The 19,925-nt window shown below is 42.9% G+C and overlaps 1 protein-coding gene across 6 annotated transcripts in view; it reads left to right on the forward strand.

The window, feature by feature from the left end:
* The window catches only part of NALCN (sodium leak channel, non-selective), a 320,799-nt gene that overhangs the window by 298,767 nt on the left and 2,107 nt on the right, over positions 1–19,925 (forward strand). For all 6 annotated transcript variants that reach the window (XM_072782467.1, XM_072782462.1, XM_072782463.1 and 3 more), the window contains 13 exons: positions 779–872; positions 1,383–1,489; positions 1,699–1,773; positions 2,536–2,655; positions 5,879–5,947; positions 6,832–6,980; positions 8,068–8,161; positions 9,808–9,940; positions 10,609–10,724; positions 12,628–12,785; positions 16,152–16,302; positions 18,120–18,269; positions 19,683–19,800. In XM_072782467.1, the coding sequence (XP_072638568.1) occupies positions 779–872; positions 1,383–1,489; positions 1,699–1,773; positions 2,536–2,655; positions 5,879–5,947; positions 6,832–6,980; positions 8,068–8,161; positions 9,808–9,940; positions 10,609–10,724; positions 12,628–12,785; positions 16,152–16,302; positions 18,120–18,269; positions 19,683–19,800 (1,534 nt within the window). The remainder of the gene's footprint in view (positions 1–778; positions 873–1,382; positions 1,490–1,698; positions 1,774–2,535; positions 2,656–5,878; positions 5,948–6,831; positions 6,981–8,067; positions 8,162–9,807; positions 9,941–10,608; positions 10,725–12,627; positions 12,786–16,151; positions 16,303–18,119; positions 18,270–19,682; positions 19,801–19,925) is intronic.

Consider the following 19,925-nt stretch of genomic DNA (forward strand, 5'->3'; position numbering starts at 1 on the left):
GGATACCATTTATATACATTCTTTTAATTCAAAACAAACATGTTCTTATGTATTGATACATACACCAACAGCAAAAGTCTGAAAACATAGTGAGAAAGACACGCTTCTTCAAGATCAGTAATTAGCTCTGTGGAAAGAAAGGAAGAATGGGAGGGAAGAGTGAGTGTGTTTTTTTTTTCCTGGTCTGCCTTTATAATACAGTGTAATTAAATGTCATGTAATATATTTATATGCATTTTAATGAAGTACTGTAAATATATATAATAAAGAATATCTGATCTCATTTAGCCATTTGTCACAGCATTAATTCTTAAAGATTCAAATTCTGTGATTTCATACCACTTGAAAATAGTTTTATGATTATATATCAGAATATTTTTTTAAAAAAGACACAATCCCCTTAACCAGAAGCAGCAGGTTGACAACCTATAATTTTGTTGCAGTGTTTCCCACTATGAAATAAAAGCAAACTAACCACTATTAGAGTGGGTATCCCCTTTTGAAAATTTGATTGTGTAGAGAAGCTTCTTTAGATTTTTTCCAAACCCGAATATTATACATGTTCAAAGATGCCAGTTGAAGGCCACCCTTTTTGGGCCTCCTCTCAAAACCAAATTTGAGAAGTCTGACCATGTCTGTCGAACCATGATGGTATTCGAAGAATATCTTTATTTTACATCCCCAAATTAGCCCTGTTGGTATTACCACCCCATTTGCAATGTCCTTGGTGTGGAGTAGACGACATAAGGCCTTTTTCTGCTTTCCTTTGTTTATGAAGGGGACAGCTCTGCTGACTGTAGATCAGAGAAGATGGGAAGATCTGAAGAGCCGATTGAAGATAGCCCAGCCTCTTCATCTCCCACCTCGCCCGGGTATCAAAGATGCTCTGATTTTATTCATGTTGGGCACCAGTGTTCGTGATTCCCCAGGAGTCTAAGATTTCAATTAAAATAATAATCGGGAGACCACTAGGCGGTTGTGCATAAGTTAATATAGAAACAGGCTCCAAACTACAGATCTCTCCATAGGCTATTAAAATCAACCACCCAAAGGCTGTGCTTCAGTGCTCTCAGGATAAGCCCTAATGAAAAAATGAATTTTTAAATAAAATATATTTGTGCTGGCCTTTTAAACCTATGAGCGGAATGTATTAAAATGACAGAAATTGAATGATACGGTTCTCCTTCCAATACGGACGGCGTCATGCCCCGTTGTTTTAAATATTCAGAACCAGCCATTCCTGCAAAACACCACACAATAGATGGAACTATAGGAGGAAAAAAAAGTAATGAGTTTTAAAATGAGCATTAAAGGAAATGAAAGACAAGAAAGTAAATGTGACCTATGTCCAAAATGCCCTTGCCTCCACCTCTCTTTTGCAGATAATGATGGTTTTAGAGCTAAGATGTATGACATCACCCAGCATCCGTTCTTTAAGAGGACAATCGCATTGCTTGTTTTGGCCCAGTCGGTGCTGCTGTCCGTCAAGGTACATTCTTTCACACCAAAACTGTGGGAAGGACTTGTTTGTTCATTGGGGCCTCCAAGAACATCGCAAGGGGCCGTATCCATTTACAGTCTACGTCCCTTAGTGTAAAAAATTAAAATTCATAGTCATGTTCTAATGAGAGAAAGAGGGGAAGGTCCTGATGTGTCTGATGGGTGCGGACAAAGACCAGTGTGCTGTTTCTCTTCCAGTGGGACGTGGAGGACCCAGTGACTGTCCCTTTGGCAACCATGTCAGTTGTTTTCACCTTCATCTTTGTTCTAGAGGTATGGTAACGAGCCAGCTGGCTCTGGGGGCTGTGGTGGGCATCGTACAGTAGAGCAGGGTCCTCCGTTGATGGCACCCACCTTCAGCTCTGTGTTCTGTTGTTTTTGAAACCTTTTTTAGGGGCGAGGGTTGGCATGCTCATAGGACAGTTCCCTTTGTAGGCCGTTGTGCTTTACTTGAACAAAGATTTCACTTGCTATTTCAGCTTTTTCTAACTGCGGAAATTGCTAACTGCTGTTGATTATTGTATCTGAATGTTGGCCTGTCTGGTTTTGTGAGTTCAAATATTTTGACTGAACTACACAAACCACTGTAATTCAGGAACTCAAATTGCAATGTAGTGGCCGAGGGAGTTAGCCCAGACAAGATTATTTTAATATACGGTCTGTATAATATCATTTTCCAGCGTAATCTTCTTTGAGATACAAGCAGATTTTTATTTCACCCTGTACTGGTTGATGTTTCCCAAAATCTATGGTCTTTTCCTTGAGGAAGAAAAACATCCTGCCAACAGAACTAGTCATAAAACAAAGAGAAAAGAGCATGGAGAATATAGATTTGTAACCTCCCCAGCTTTAGAATTTAAATAGATCAATCTAGATCTAGATCTCTAGATCTGTATCTATCTATGTATCTATCCCTTGGTAATAAAATCTTCCGTTTGGGTTCTACATCCTTTAAAAAATATGCCTCGAGTTTGCACATTTAAATATATGCTAAACACTAAGCCTCTATTTACTGCCTTCAATATCTTCCCCCAGGTTACAATGAAGATCATAGCCATGTCGCCCGCCGGCTTCTGGCAAAGCAGAAGAAACCGATACGACCTGCTGGTGACGTCACTTGGTGTGGTCTGGGTGGTACTTCACTTTGCCCTCCTGGTATGCATGTAATTAGAGTGTATTTTAATTGAGAACTTGGGTTCAGGTAACCCTGTTTCCAGACTCATTTCAGTGCATGCAGCCTACCCTCAGGTGTCAGATTAACTTCCCTACATCCAGCCTTGACCATGACAGGCCCTCAGCTGTGCTTCTGTACCCCCACAGTCTTCACACAGACAAGATCTGGCCCCTTGGCGTCCTAGAGTATGTGAATCAGAACCTTAAAGATCTCTAGTTTAATTCTCATTTTTCCAAAGGATAAAAATAAGAGAAAGAACAATGGAAACAGAGGCTAAAACCTGCCTAACTTCACATACAAGCAGGTAGCTGAAGACTCAAACCCAATTTTCTGAACTGAAGTGTAGCATTCATGTCACTCCGTTATAGTCAGTAGTATTTCACAGTGGGATTCTCAGGCACTTTTGCTGCCTTATTTCCTACTAGATGTCCAGCTGTCATTTCTCTAAAGCCTGTCATTCCCAGTGTCTGAGTTTTCACCAGTTTGCTTAAAATGAACTCTGTTGTCCAGTTAGAACAAAATGTGGCCACGGGTGTAATTTCAAATTTTCTAGGAGCTGAATTAAAAAACTAAAAAAGGAAATTGGAGAAGGACAAACATTATATGGTCTCATTCATTTGGGGAATATAAATAGTGTAAGGGAGTAAAGGGGAAAGGAGAGAAAATGAGTGGGAAATATCAGTGAGGGTGAAAGAACATGACAGACACCTAACTCTGGGAAACCAACAAGGCAACAAGGGGTAGTGGAAAGGGCGGTGGGCAGGGGGATGGGGTGACTGGGTGACGGGCACTGAAGGGGGCGCTTGACAGGATGAGCACTGGGTGTTATGCTATATGTTGGCAAATTGAACTCCAATAAAAAAAATACAAAAAAAAAAAACTAAAAAAGGAACAGATGATATTAACTTAGTAATGTATTTTATCCTACCATAGCCACAATATTATCATTTTAGCATGTCACCAATATAAAAATTATTAAGGAATTTATATTTTTATTGGTACTAAATCTTTGTGTATTTTACATTTACAGCACATCTTAATTTAGACTCACCACATTCCAAGTGTTCAGTAATCACAGGTGGCTGGTGGCTGCCATACTGGACAACACAATTCTAGAGGCCCCTACTCTGGGCTCCACCATTTTCCAGTCTTGATTGAGTTATTTATCTTTGGTGATCCTTTGTTCCCTGCTCTGAACTGGGGGATATAACTTCATAATCTGTCCATTCCATATGGGCATCATAGAGATCATATGAAGTTCTTCTAACTGTAAAGAGTACACAAACCCATGGTATGTTATTATAAGTACCTTCCCTTTTTTGGTTAATCTTCTTTGATCACAGACAAAAGTAATATTATCAGATCTCCCTGCACTCTTCTATCCATCCTTCGATCCTCTCCAATGTTAGAGTCATGCCGGAAAAGATCCATCACACAGAGAACCCATTTACACATCACAGAGGGCTTCAGTATGAAATTGCCATGCTCAGGCAGGTAGGCGTTGAATGTCCTTCCTAAAATAACTGTCACCTTCAGCATCAGGGGCTGTGCCAAGCCTAGGTGGGCTCTCAGTCACCCTCATCCATTTTCTTCCACAACAAATGGTTTTGAGCACTAAAGATGTGTAAGTCATCATGCTGGGAATTGAGAAGAATACAATGAACCAAACAAAGGCATTCACCACTCTCATGGACATCACAGCCTGGAAAGTTGGTGTTTTGTCTTATTTTAAAGTGTAAGCCAGAATATTTAATCTTGATCCAAGAGGTTGAGGAGAATTTGAGACTGCTGCAGGCAGGCATTCATGGAGTGCTCCCACAACAATGAGGGTTACAGCCAGAATGAGGCAGAGAGACACACATTCCTACAATGACATGAAATAGTGGAAGGTGGCTCATCAGAGAGGTCCTGGAAAGGGTCCCTGTGGAAGTGATGGCTTGGTTTAGTCTGTAGGAGGAGGGACATGTCGGCAGCTGTCCCTGTGATGGAACGCTGCAGGAAGGAAACAGTTCTGGAGTAGAAGGACAGAGGGGGACATGGAACAAAATCTGGATGGGACCTCTCAGCACCAGGCAAAGGATGGGGATCATGCTCCTAGAAACTACTGGGGGGTCGTCATTTCCAGAATGCAAAGTGAGAAGTCATCTATAACAGATTGGAACTAATGCAGAAAGAAACTGCAAGGTCCATGTTTCTTATCTTTCTCTAGACAAATGGAGTCAAAAGCTACTTAGTCCAAGCAGAAGAGTAGAGCAGGCTTCCTAATTCCGGATGTCACAGAGAGGACATTTCACACTGAAAAAATCAACTTGCCTCTACTGCCTGACTGCTGATGTTCCCCTCCAAGAACCCCCAGTCCTGGAAGGACGCTCGACCTCCACTCTATTTTGCAGGGGTCTATTGTGAAGGCAGATGCAGTCCTTGCTCCTATCCCAAGTTATTTCTGTGCAGACACATTCATTTCCCTGTACCTCAAGGATATCACCAGACCCCTTCCTGGGGGCCCATATGTGACTATTGTCATTTGGCGAGGCAAGGCTCCTCGTGAAAAATCATGCTTTGGCACGAGTTTAATGCCACAGTTGTTATTGCAGTTCTAGCTGCTAGGATCTCTGTTTCTGAGATGAAGCTTTCTTAGTCATAAAACTCACCCAGTCATCTCTTGCTGCTGATCACACCCTTGAAGAATGAGCTGGATGTGTTTCTGGGTGGGATAGACATTTCTGAAGTCAGCTTACAGGAATGTGGCCAGCTGGTCTCCAGAGTCTCTGCAGTCCTTCTTCAGAGAGGGGGAAACTGGCCTCCCTCCATCTCTTCCAACACCAGACCTCCTTCTTGGCCAGGATTCCTGCATTTCCTGTCTCACTTGACTTCCTCGTGTTGCATTGTTACCCTGAGTTTTTCTTGCTCCTCAAAGGAGCCGGTCACTATTTTTATGTAAAATAAGTTTTAAAATACAGAATTCAGCTGAGCAAAACAAGGAGTGAAGTTTCATTTAAGATTTGATTTTATAGCTAATATTTATTCATGAGTTTTGGCAGTGACCTTTTCAGCACCTTTTAAAGATAAATTTCTTATAAGAATTTTCACATTTTATTAAACTAATTACTCAGTAGACTTCACAGAAGACTTAAAATGAAAAGTGGAACTGTAACAAGATCTTCTGTGCACATTATGAGCGGCTCTCTTCTGTTTAAATTTCAGAACGCATATACCTACATGATGGGTGCCTGCGTGATTGTCTTCCGGTTTTTCTCTATCTGTGGAAAGCATGTGAGTACGTCGTGAAGGATACTATCAAAGCTTACACCTGTACAGAAGAAAGGAGCGATGCCCAATTGACCAGCTGTCCTTCTGGGTTTTCAGGGTGGAAGTTAACAAATTGCTGGTCATCCAAAGTCCAAATGAGCAAATATTAAATATTAAAAGGAATCCGGTAGCTTAGTTATCTTGTAATATGTTTCCTGACATTTATGTTGTTTTATTTATTCTTCATACTTGCTAACTGAACTCAATCATCAAATAAGATAACATCGGGCATAAAAGCAAAAACAATGGTCTTTCTTAACACTTCTTTATTTTCATTGTTGTTATTTGTAGTAAAGTTCCTTTGCTCCAAAGAAAAATAATCTTTAATGAAGCTTCATGATTCTGTGATCCCAGATTTCTTTATATTCTTTTTTTGTTCATGCATACACTCTGCATATTTTTTTCGTTTCTTAAAGTTGCTCCCTTTTTCATGACTGATATTATTTCATATACATTTCATAAATGCGCATATTCAGTACATTCAACGTTTGATACTATTTAGTATTTTGTCATGGTTTAGGCTTGTTTTGGTAAACATCTGTCTGTGGAAGAATCCTGAGTCTACTTGGTGGTACAGGCCAAAAGTGTACAGCTCTCCTTATAGAGACTAAGGCAGCAAGAGAAAACAGAATTTTAGGCTTTTATTTTGGCTAAAAGGGCTGAATAGTTTGAAATACAAGTTAAATTTCTCTCTAATGTCTTTTTTGAATAATAGATTTAATCCCCTTTAAAGCAGTTGTCAAATGAGGGTGCAAACTATCTTGTACCAATCTGCATACTTGTCATTCACTTCCCTGGTTAACAAAACAAATATTTATTTTCTCCTCTCCACTTTCATCTCCATATAGGTAACGCTAAAGATGCTCCTCCTGACAGTGGTTGTCAGCATGTATAAAAGCTTCTTCATCATAGTAGGGATGTTCCTTTTGCTCTTGTGTTATGCTTTTGCTGGAGTTGTTTTATTTGGTACTGTGAAATATGGAGAGAACATTAACAGGTAGGTGTACATTTATCTTTTTATTCATTGTCAAGCAAACTTTTTTAGTCATGAAATCATGAATAAAAATCCGAATGGCTTTTGCCTATTAAAGATGGAAAGGGGAAGTGATCAGTTGGAAACTGAAATGAAATAAAATGTCCAAGTTTTAAATGATATTTTTCTAACTAAAAACAGACTACATATTGACTTTAGAAAACTATTTCCATAATATTCCCATAATGAAACATGAATCCATAATTCCAAATCTACCATCATGCAGGAATAACCACTTTTAAATATCCTGGTGAATTTCTATCCATCTACTGCCAAAAAACAATATATTCTTTATTTAATTACACTTTAAGATGACTTTGGGTTCTCCTTTGTTTTTTTTTTTTTAAATAAAACATGGGAAGTTATAACTCCCAAAATGGTTACTATATATGAAAAACATTTTTCAAAGATTATCTTAAATTTTAAGATAAAATTTGGAAGCAAAAGTCTTTTTTAAAAAAGTAATAACAGGGTTGCCTGGGTGGCTCAGTGGTTGAATGCTGGCCTTTGGCCCAGGGAATGATCCTAGAGTCCCAGGATCAAGTCCCACATCAGGCTCCCTGCATGGAACCTGCTTCTCTCTCTGCTTGTGTCTCTGCCTCTCTCTCTGTGTGTGTCTCTCATGAATAAATAAATAAAATATTTTTAAAAAGATAAAAAATAAAAAATTACAAAAATTTTTGAGAAAGTAATTACACAACAAATTAAATACAAATGTGTCTTGTTCCAGAGATGACTTAATTGATTCATGGCAGCTCTATTTTTTATAGCAAACTCCATGTGAAAGAAGGAATCACTCTTACTTGTCAAAGCTAAAACCCTCAGTCATTCAAGATGCATGGCCATAAATTGGTGGCATCATGCTAGGCTTGGGTTATTCAGACAGCTATGCTTGAGGGCAAGTATGAATAACAAATTAAGAAGGTATAGCCTTTAGACATGGTAACCTAGCAGCCAAATTTTCTCCAAAAGCTACCTGTTTTAGTGGTGACACCTTACTACTTCTTGACAAACTATATTACCCACATTCTGGTTTTTCTTCCTTAATTAGGCATGCCAACTTTTCTTCAGCTGGCAAAGCCATCACCGTACTGTTCCGAATTGTCACAGGCGAAGACTGGAATAAGATTATGCATGACTGTATGGTAAACTTTTCTTTTCATCACTAACAGTGCCTCAACTTAGAACTGAATGAAACTCCTTGCAATGCAATATTAGCAGCGTCATCCTTGTTAGCATCAAGACTTTGTGTACAAAATACATATCCTGGCTGTTTAGTTCATAAAACTGCATTCTTTTGCATTACGGAGTATGGCCATATGCAGGAAGAATATCCAGTGAACCCAGCTTGAGCTACTGCAGTTCCATTTGGCGGATATACATTATGTGGGCATTGGTCTTTCCCTCCCACCTTTAACATTTTGGCAGTCAAGTACAACCAGGTGTCCCCTGCTTCTTTACCTGAACTTATTCAATAGATATTCACTGAGCACCTGGTTTATCCTGGGCCATATGCCAGATGCTAGGTCTCCCGTGATTCCAGGGCATTCTCAAGGAGGTTAGAGCCAGGCTCTGAGCTACACCCTCCCTTAGGTTCCCCTCGTCTCCTCACTATGCCCCCACCCCATCTCCCTTACAACATAGGCTCCATCAGGAGTCCCGCCTCACACTAAGACTGCAGTGATATGTTGCTACAGCACTCCGTATTTCTCCTTTGTAGTGTATAGCCCAACTGTAGTGAGTTACTGGCTTGATTATTTCATCTCTGTTTCCATTTTCACAACCTCAAGAACAATGCTGTCCAAAAACAATGTCTGCAATGCTGACAATCTGCTCTGTCCAATTCAATAGCCATATGTGGTTACTGAGCATTTGAAATGTGACTAGTACACTGAGCAACTGAATTCTAAATTTTATCTAACAGTGTTTGGTGTTCATTAACAGACATTTACATTTTAATAGCCACCTGCAGGCCATGGCTCCTGTAGAGCTCTAGACTGTCAGCAACATGAAGGAGCCACAGAGTATGTCTTGCTTAGACTTGTCTGTCTCTAACACTGGGTAGAAATCTAGCACATAGTAGGAGCTAAAGAACCCTATGCACGAATTTACCAAATCAGATATAATATAAGGCAGAATTAAATAAATTCTAAATAAAGAACAAGCAGAGTGCTATGGGAATGTAGAAGAAAGAGCTAGTCTCTCTGGCTGAAAGAAACCAGGTCTCTGAAAAGTGTTGGCATTTTATTGGGGCCCCTGAAGATGGGGAGGCTTTTGATAACCTGAGCCTTATATGCTCTTCTGTAATGTCCCATAAAGGTGTCCCAGGAAGGGGGATTACTGGTTTCTTCTTACACAATTCGAATGTGACTGTGCTGCATATAACAAATCTTCATAAATCTTAACCCATTAGTTAGGTTGGAGAAGATTTGTAAATGCCTTATTGACTTTCTGTAGTTCCCATTAGAGCGACTACTCACCATAGTCTGACTAGTCACTTAAGACTAGGAGAGGTGGCTGAAAGAATGTCTCTTGCAAGAAACCGGTTCATTTTCATTATGCTTCTAAAATGGCAATGAACCTGGGATTCCACAGGGTTGGGAGTATAGAATAAATGAAATATTCTCTTTGATTTTTGCCATGGATGGTGTCCTCGATGTATGTGGCTTCTGAGAGACTACACTGAAATTCTGTTTTCTATGCAGAGGAATAGTTCACTAACTACAGTGGGCACACAGAAATTTGTATTGTTCACTCTTACCCCTGCTGCCCCTTCCTCATGACCCTGTAGGTCCAGCCTCCCTTTTGCACACCAGATGAATTCACATACTGGGCAACAGACTGTGGAAATTATGCCGGGGCGCTTATGTATTTCTGTTCATTTTATGTCATCATTGCCTACATCATGCTAAATCTGCTTGTAGGTAAGTGACGTTTGCTAAATATGTTTTAATATCCTTAAGCTCAGGTACTTAGATAATTATGTACAATTTGCAAGTAATTACCCCAGATTGCTTGGGGTGGGTGTTTCACGGCATTAATTATAAATTGTTGCCTCTCAATCCAGAAGCTGAAAAGACCTTTGAAAGGCATGTAAATGACAGTTGATTGCAATTTCAAGAGTTGTCCTATTAATTATGATCATTAATTTCGAAAGAGCTCTTCACACGGATTGAGTTGAACAAATCTCAGGGAGGGCTACCTTTATGGCCTCAAAAGATCACAGTTGTGTTTTTGAAAGATACACAGTGTTCACCCAGGTGTGGGGCCACCCAGAACCCAATCTGACCTTTAAAAACTGCCTTGGAACTGTCAACTAGGAGTGAAAGCCAGCTGGCATGGATATCTCTACACACAGAATGTCTGTTTATGCCCATGACCCTCATGTTTTGGAAAGGCAGGAGCTGGATAAATAGCTTAGTCCAAATGTAAGATATGCCAACTTGGAAAACACACTAAAAGCACTTTAAAAATTTGGCTTATAATATAGGTGATAAAATCCATTGTTTATAATAGATATTTTATTTTTTCTAAAAAATGACAGATTAGCATAATTATCTAAATTCTCCATTTTTCTTTTTTCTTTTCTTAGCCATCATTGTGGAGAATTTCTCCTTGTTTTATTCCACGGAGGAGGACCAGCTCCTAAGTTACAATGATCTCCGCCACTTTCAAATCATATGGAATATGGTGGATGATAAACGAGAGGTAGGAAAGGGGGCTGCTGCCTCATGCCCACCCTCCCAAAGAGACTCATTGCCCTCCCTCAGATATTTAAGCAGGCTTTTGGTCACCAGTGGACATCTACTGAATTTGGAACAGCCATGGGTGAATTGTAGAAAGCCACCATTGGCCGTTCAGCAGAATATGCTGGGAGGAGAAAGGGACAGAATGGTTGCCCTTGTGTCCTGTCCAACCATGGATGTCCTTTTCTTTGGACATTCTTAAAGTCACCAAGGAAAGGAAACCAAGGAGCTCTGAAGAAACCAGCCCTGGGCTGGGGGCAGGAGGAGTGAAATTCACATCACCAGAGCAATGGTATAACACAAAGCCACAGGCAGCCACCAAAAAGCAAGCCTGATTACAAGTGCAAAGGAGTTATTTAGAGGTTTCTGAAAGTTATGATTTTTCATTATTTTGGACTTATTATTTGAATGCTTTCATCCTACAGCTTACCCAAGATTTCCTAGAATTAGCCAAAGCTCCAGCACCTTCTTCTGCTGCTCCTCTTCTTGATCCTTCTTCATCCTAGCAAACACTCAGGCCCAGTTCTGGGTGCTGGGGATAGAGTGATGAGCACAATGGAAAGGCCCCCATACTCACTGAGCCTCTGTTCTAATAAAAAAAATCAAATAATAATTATAATAATGATTACTATCTCAAGATGCTATAAGTACTTTGCAGAAGGCAATATGGTAGAGACTCATTGGACCTTGGGGGGCAGGCTAGTTTGGTGGGGTGGCCCTGATGGTCTGGCTGAGGAGGTACTGATAGACCCCACATCTGAAAAACAAGGCAAGTTCTGCTGTGGAGAAATCTGGGGGGAAGATCCAAAAATAGCTATAGGAAGAGTTCACAGAGGGCATGAAGACCAAGCAGCCAGAACAGGCTGAGGAAAGGGGCATGCCGAGCTAGGCCAGCACAGTAATGCCTGGCTTTCCCCACTCCCTCTGTCCCCCTCTCCCTAACACACCCCACTTTCCCAGGCACCAGTCCCTGGGGGCTTTCTCTGAGACAGTGACCTACACATGTGGCCTTTGGCCTAGCTCTTCCCATTTCGATCCACCTGCATCTCCAAGACTGCTGCCTGTAGGAACCGGCTTTCCTTGGACGTACATGTCAATAGTAGACAGCACCACAGCGGTCACATGTTAAGAAGTTAGTAAGTGACAGGAATTCATGGGTTGCTCCTGTGCCTGCCTCTTGCCCGGGGCCTTCATTCAAAGATGCTAGGTGGTGTTGCCCATAAGGGAGCAACGTGTATTTGATTTTCAGAACCTGGGGCTGCTCTGAGCAGATTCTCTTGTGTGTAATTGTTCTGATCGTGGAGAAGAGCTGAAACGGGAGTGATCATTCCCTAGAAGAACCACTTATCATGAACATTTAGAAGTTTGTAGCATCCAGGCTAAGTGAAGAGGAGGATCCCGTACATGTGAATGTTCTACTTTTTGTGGTAACGCATTACCAGCCCACTCAGCATGTGTTTTAGAGAAATTGATGAGCAGGGGCTGAGTCAGTGAAACAGGCCAGGAGGAGAGTAGCCTGGTAAAGCGAGGGTTGAGGCCAGGGAGGCAGAGGGCCTGCTCTGTACCCTCCTAGGCTCCCAGTACTGCCAGGTTATGAGGTCCCACAGAGCCAGAGAAACACCAGCAGAAAATGCAAGTGTGCTCAGCCTTCCATGTGTGATGCTCTCAGTGCCCACACCACACCCAGGCTCCAGGGAGGCGAACAACTTCCTTGCTGCCCAGTGCTAATTATGCTACCTTTTGAGAAAAAGATCTGATGTTTCAGGTTTGGGTGGGTTTTTTTTTTTTTTTCTGTGAAAACAGAATCCCAAGCCAGTCGTTATGGCCTCAAGATGATTTACCAGTCACTGTGCTCTGCCTCGCAGGGGGTGATTCCAACATTCCGGGTAAAGTTCCTGCTGAGGCTGCTGCGGGGGAGGCTGGAGGTGGATCTAGACAAAGACAAGCTCCTGTTTAAGCACATGTGCTATGAAATGGAGAGGCTGCATAATGGCGGCGATGTCACTTTCCATGACGTGCTCAGGTATGAGGGGGTTTTCCCAACTGTGTGTCCCAGAGCCCATTGCGTCCAGAGCCTGAGGCTGCGGCCATGTGCAGGGCCTTGCGAAGTAGCACCCGCCAGGAGGTTTGTTGCCAGCCGCCACATCCACTGAGGTTAGGTGGTGCCGTCTCACTGCTCGGGCTCCAGTGGCCTTTGTCGCTGTCTCATAAGGACGGTGTCTGGGTGCAGGCCTCACACAGGAGCCGGGGAGAAGCAGCGGCCTGACATCCCCAGGAGGAGTCTCCCTTACTGACTGGGGAGCTGCTGACAGGAAGAGGTGGGGGGCAGTTAGGGGGCCCTCAGGGAGCGTGGCCACCCCTTGTTTTGTGAGGAAGGAGCTGGCCCGGCAGAGTCAAGAGACCCACTCAGTGACACAGCCTCAGTGGTCCAGCTGGGGCTAACGTCCAGTCTTCCTACTCATGGGGCCTCTCTCTGTGATGGTTGCCCCTGCTTGGGTGGCAAACCACATTTTCCATTCAGTGGGCACCTAGTCAGGACAAAAGCAACAAAATACTATAAACTAAGTGGTTTAAACAAGTTTACCGTCTCATAGTCCTGGAGGCTGGAAGTTTGAATTCAAAGGGTGGGCAGGACTGGTTCCTTCTGAGGCTGGGAGGGGGAATCCGTTCCAGCCTCTGGGGTTTTGCTGGTGATCTTTATAGAAACATCCCCCCATCTCTGCCTTCATCTTCACGTGTCAGTCTCCCCGTGTGCGTGCATGTGTGTTTGTGTATGCATGTGCGCATGTGTGCGTGTGTGTGTGTGTGTGTGTCCAGATCTTCTTTTAGAAGGACACTATTCATATTGGATTAGGGACCCACCCCGTTCTGATATGACCTCATCTCAACTAATCACATCTGCAGTGACCTATTTCCGAATAAGAACACATTTTGAGGTACTGGGGGTTATGACCCCAACATCTAGTTTTTAGGAGGAAAACAATTCAGTCCATAGCAGCTGTTTAAACAGGAATCCGTGGATCAAATCCAGAGGCCTGTGGACTTGGAAACAGTTACATCTTTATTTTCATAAATCACTCTCTGAAATATTGCATTTTCTACAGTGATGAATGCGAGTAGCAAACCACAGTGGTATTAACAATACGTGCATCTTTGTCACCAACAGAAATCACGGATATTTTCAGAGCCCATCACTGATGTGGCTGGTAATTTAAATATCCTCTATACTTACCAGTACTTCTAAGTTATAGTGGTCATTTGAGCTACTAGATGTTATTATTTAATGCAACAATAAAGAAGCATTTATGTTACTATGTCATCATCTTTTTAAATTTTTTCTAAAATTAATTTTCTTTTATTGAAGTAGAGTTGACACACAATATTACATTAGTTTCAGGTGTACAACACAGTGACTCAACAGCTCCCTATATTATGCTATGATCTCCACAAGAATAGATAACATGAGTTACCAAACAACACTATTGCAGCATCATTGGCTGTATTTCTTATGTTATACTTTTCATCCCTCTGACTTACTCATTCCAAACCTGGAAGCCTGTACCTCCCCCTCCACTTCACCCATTTTGCCCATCTCCCCACCATCCTCCCCTCTGATAACCACCAGTTTATTCTCTGTGTCTGTCTCTGCTTTATTTATTTTTTTTTTTAGGTTCCACATGTCAGTGAAATCATATGGTATTTGTCTTTCTCTGTCTGGTTTATTTCACTTAGCATAATACCCTCTAGGTTCATCCGTGTTGTCACAAATAGCAAGACCTCATTATTTTTTTATGGCTGAGAACTATTGTGTGTGATATAATATATATATATATATATATATATATATCATCCTCTTTGCCCATTCTATCATCACCTTTATAAAGAAAATAATATGAAAACTGTATACCTCAATACAATTGGTTTCCTTTGTAATAATGCATATTTTATTTTATGCATTTTAAACGTTCTTCTGTGAAAAGTCCCGTAGGCTCTCAGAGAGGTCTGTCCTCAGGAGAAGTCAAGGCCCTTCTCTAGCGGTACCTGTTTCCGTCAGGTTGCAGGTACTTGACAGGTTCAGTGTTGGTACAGTGGCACACATTCAGAAGCACTCAAGTATACAGAAATACACTTGTGACTGAAATTTGAAAAGCGATCAGAACAGGAAGGACCTGGGAGATGTTCTCTCAAGTTAATTGTTTTCCTTCCCACTATTCACTTCTTCCAGGAGCAGGCTAAAGTGCAGAAAAGGAAGAGGCATAAAATATGTATGATTAGCAAAGGATGCCATCTCTAGCAGAATGTCACCAAGTCATTCCTCCTGGTGACAAAAATTGGGGGGCTGAAAGTGAAGCACCTAGACAAACAGCCGTCCTTAGCAGTTATCCCTCAGCCTCTCTAGAACCCAGTGAAACATCTTAATAAAATGGACCTGGGCTAAAGCCAACGGGGGCACTGGTTGCCCCTCCCTGTCCCTATTGCTCAGTGAATGATAGAAACAATTCAGCAATAATGAGATTCTGGATGAGGCAGGGACAAGAGGAAGAGCCAACACATTTCCTTCCTCCATAGTGAGAAGAGCCTTGGCAAAGAAGAGAAGGTCAACTACCAGTGCTGCATGGGGAGCACCCCCCAGCACCTCTATGCCAGGATATAGGCTGTGGAGGTAGTACTGGGCTCACAGACGGGGCAGGCAGGGGCTGAGTGCTAACCTGGGGTCCCATGGGGGCAGCAGGGAGCACAGAGCCACAGAAAGGGCTGCATTCTCCTTTAACTGTGGACCTCTCAACCCAGATACAGAAAGAGTATCTTATTACCCCAGGGCCCTGAGGAGGCAAACCCATCGGCTGTGTTGGTTTTATTTGCCACTGACTACACCTGCTATGCCAAGGTCAGAATGGGAGTGAATATTGTACCCTGACTTCACATCCGCCAGAATTATGAGATCAGTGGAGAGGGAAATGTGGGGAGGGGAAGGAGCAGGAAACATGACCTTTGGCCAAGCATACTAACCATCCCCAATTAGAACTGAACCTGACAAAAGTATAGAGAGAGCACTCTTCCTTCTATGGGGAAAGTTCCAGAGCCTTAAGCAGCTGAGAATGTAGATCAGGGCCCTGCCTGGATCTTTTGTTTTACAGACACTTACATGGCACTTACTGTTGTATGCACCTCACAAGTATTAGCTCAATCACTTAATAAGGTGGGTACCGTGACTATCCACATCTTACAGAGGAGGTGACATAACTAGCCCAGGTCCCTCAACTAGTCCAGTGGCATAGGGACACTACCTTGGTTGGACTGAGTGATGTCCTGTCTGGAGTTTGAGATCTCTGCTGCCCAGAACTCCAGCTGAGTCAGACCTGGAATACTTTTCTGTCCCCGCCACCAGCATGCTCTCTTACCGGTCAGTTGACATCCGGAAGAGTTTGCAGTTGGAGGAGCTGCTGGCCAGGGAGCAGCTGGAGTACACCATCGAGGAGGAGGTGGCCAAGCAGACCATCCGCATGTGGCTGAAGAAGTGCTTAAAGCGCATTAGAGCTGTGAGTGAACTGCAAATGTCTGGGTTTTTATTTCCTCCTCTCAAAGGAAAAGAAGGAAGAGGAACAAAAGAGAAGAGCTTCATGGGGGTGCCCAGGTGGCTCAGTCAGTTAAGCATCAGCCATCACCTCAGGTCATGATCTTTGGGTCCTGGGCTCAATGCGGCATCAGGCTCCCTGCTCAGCAGGGAGTCTGCTTGAGATTCTTTCTCCCTTTCCCTCTGCCCCTCCTGTCTACTCATTTCTGTCTCTCCCCCCCCCAAATAAATAAAATCTTGAAAGAAAGAAAGAAAGAAAGAAAGAAAGAAAGAAAGAAAGAAAGAAAGAAAGAAAGAAAGAAAGAAAGAAAGAAAGAGCATCATGAGCAATGGAATGTGATCCCTCCTGTGATTAAACTTGTGGCCCTTCAACTCCATCAGCTTCATCCCTCTGATGGCCATATGATTGAAACCTTAGCTCCAGCCAGACCCAGATGTGCCCTCTTGAGCAGAGTCCATAGATGTTCCCATTGAATCACATTTTTATAGTAAGCACTTTGTTATAAATGTTTAAAATGTTTTAAAAGCACTTTGTTGAGGAGCACCTGGGTGGCTCAGTCAGTTAAGCATCGACTTGATTTCAGCTCAGGTCAGGATTGTGAGAGAGCCCCATGTTGGGCTCTGCATTGGGCATGGAGCCTGCTTAAGATGCTCTCTCTTCTCTCTCATGCACTCTCTCTCTCTCATTCTCTCTCTCTCTCAAAAAAAAAAAAAAGCAGTCTCTTGATATTAAAATATTTGTGATCTCCATTTATCAAACTCAACTGTTCAAAATGCCACATATTGAGTGGCAACTGAATTTACAGAAGTACTTTTAAATTGTTCATAAAAATTCTACCATACTGTTGATAATGTTGTTTGGTCTTTACCAAAGGCCACCTCTCCTGGGAGGTTAATGATCTGTCTGCTGCCATTAGAACTATAAGTTTATAAGATTCTCTGACTCATAAATCAATGAACATGTAGTATGTTGGCATAGGCTGTGTTTACAATAGGCACTTCTACTAGATAATTCCTTTTATGAATGTTTTTGACTTATGCTTCACACAAGAGGAAAAAATCAAATTAATCACTAAATATTTATATTTAACAGATTCTTAAAATCCTGTTTCTCAGAACATCAGCTGCAGAAACATGTCTTTCTATTGGAGGAGAGAAAGTCCCCAGAGAAACAAAACAGCCCAAACTCCTATAGCAAGGCAATAGCCACAGCTGACCCATCATAGCCCTGCTCGCTCTGGGGATCCAGCCTGCCCCCGACAGGCCCCAAGAGGCCTGGATTTGCTGAATCAGCACCAGACCGTGCTCCTGAGTATATGCTCTGTCACAAGACAGATTGGCCTGCTCCTATCCAAGAACCAAAGGCAAGAGCACGAGTTCTACTCATCCACCCAAGGCTCTCTGCCTTCAACAACCCAGAGTAAAATGGAGATCCATGTTGGCTTAATGAACACAGAGCAAAATAAGAAGGGAAAAAATAGAATACCTACATTATCAGTTTAAAAATTCTATTTTAAATACAATACAAGCTGTATCAATGGACCTACTTATTCCCTTTGTTAGGCAAATGCTATGGGTTGGGAAGTCTCTAGGCCCTCCTTAGTAGCAGTGTGATACTTACTAGGGAAATTAGTTAAGCATCCTTATTTGGAAGCTCCTAAGAGGTCACCAAGCATACAGGTGCTGTGGAGAGGAGAAAAGAAAATATGATTTGAACGGTGGGGGACAGGAGCACATTGGGCTTATTTTTCTGTTACCCAGAGAATAATCATATTTCCATAGAAACAGCAGCAGTCCTGCAGCATCATCCACAGCCTGAGGGAGAGCCAACAGCAGGAGCTGAGCCGCTTCCTGAATCCTCCCAGTATCGAGACCACCCAGCCCAGTGAGGACATGAACGCTAACAGTCAGGATAATAATATGCAACCTGAGGTATGGGTATGAGGTGTCCTTCCTCCAAGGATAGTACATGCATTTTTAAAAATAAAAAATAAATTGGTACTGTTCACACAGCCATTTCAACCAAGGTGCCAGTATTTCTAATTGGAAGTTTTTAGCTTAAAAAAATTGGAACATGTTGATCCAGACTATGTTCGGATCTTTGCAACTTGGAATCTTTTGGGGTTATTTCAAAAGATTCTGATTCCGAGTTGTATGAATACTAAAAAAAAGTGAATGCCCTGAACTCACTAGTTCTGTGGGGGTTTGTCTAAAGAGTTAACACTGCATCTCTACGGTTTAATCAGAGTCCAGTACTAATGAAGAACATGGTTTGCTTGAAGCTCTGCCCTAAATGCTTTCTTCTACCAAGTCATAGGGACTTGCTGTAGAAGTGAAAGTGTTTGTAATTGGCCACTAACCTCCTTATAGTCAGACTCATTAAGGATTTGTCCTTCCATAGCTGGGAAGAGCATATGGAATTCAGGAAGATTAGCCTGAGGACCTTCTTTTTACTAGGACTTAGCTTATTTCCATTTCCAGATTGAATGTGCATGTCCATAAAAATGCAGAGAGAGGCACAGGCATCCCAGAGAGCCTTGTGCTGTGACCAGCAGCTGGCAGGAGGTCCTGCCCTTTATGAGGGTGCAGTGTGGACCAGCTGGAGTTGATCAGCATTCTGACATGAGCCCCCTGGCAGCATCAGCCTTCGTGGTGTGTAGTGACACAGTCAGGGGTCAGTGGTAAATAATGAAGCCTGAGGCTCCACAGCCCAGCGGGATGCTCCAAGGGGACCTCTTGCTCCACAGCCCAGTTAGGGGTGGATTTCATGTGGTTGGCTCCCCAACACATAGGAATCACTTGCCACCGACAACAGGAACTTGTGCTGGGACAGTCACCAAAGGGAGGAGGGACATAGAGGCTTCTACAATGGCCCTGCCACCTGTCTGCCTGCCGTGAAGATGGGTAGAGCGGGGTAAGACCAGGACAGCCAGCCAGGCAGGGCTGATGAGGTTGGCAAAGCAATGATTGCAGAGCTCTCTGGTTTTAGGTAGAAAAAAAAAAAAAGAAAGAAAGAAAGAAAAGAAAAAGCCCATGAAGGAGGAAGTGGCCCTGGGAGGGGGGAGGAATCCTGGAGGGATGCCAGGAGGAGGTGCTACCTGGAGACCTGGGCCCCCTCTCCTCACCGTGTGCAGTGGTGACTCTCACTTTCCTGGACCCTCTGAACCCATTTCTCTTCTCCCTTCCCCCTTGTGGACTCTGTGGCTCTGATACTGTTTCTGCCACTTGTTTTCCGATGGCGTTTTCTTGCTTTCTTAAAATAAAATGAGAGGGCGGACAGGTGCAGAGGGTTGAGGGGCGCCCCGCGGTCAGGAGGAGCCTCACGCTGCCCTGTCGCCCACGCAGACCAGCAGCCAGCAGCAGCTTCTCAGCCCCACGCTGTCGGACAGGGGGGGCGGCCGGCAGGACTCCGCGGACCCCGGGAAGCCCCAGAGGAAGATCGGACAGTGGCGGCTGCCCTCAGGTGTGTGCCCGAGTCCTTTCTCCATTGAGTCAGGCGTCCTAGGCGCATCTACACTCTGCGGGGTTTGGGTCTCAGATTCCAAATTCAGGTCTGCCTCTAAAGTTAGTTAGACCCCCTTCATTATT

This window comes from Canis lupus, chromosome 17 (assembly GCF_048164855.1).
Source record: "Canis lupus baileyi chromosome 17, mCanLup2.hap1, whole genome shotgun sequence".
Classification (NCBI taxonomy): Eukaryota; Metazoa; Chordata; class Mammalia; order Carnivora; family Canidae; genus Canis; species Canis lupus.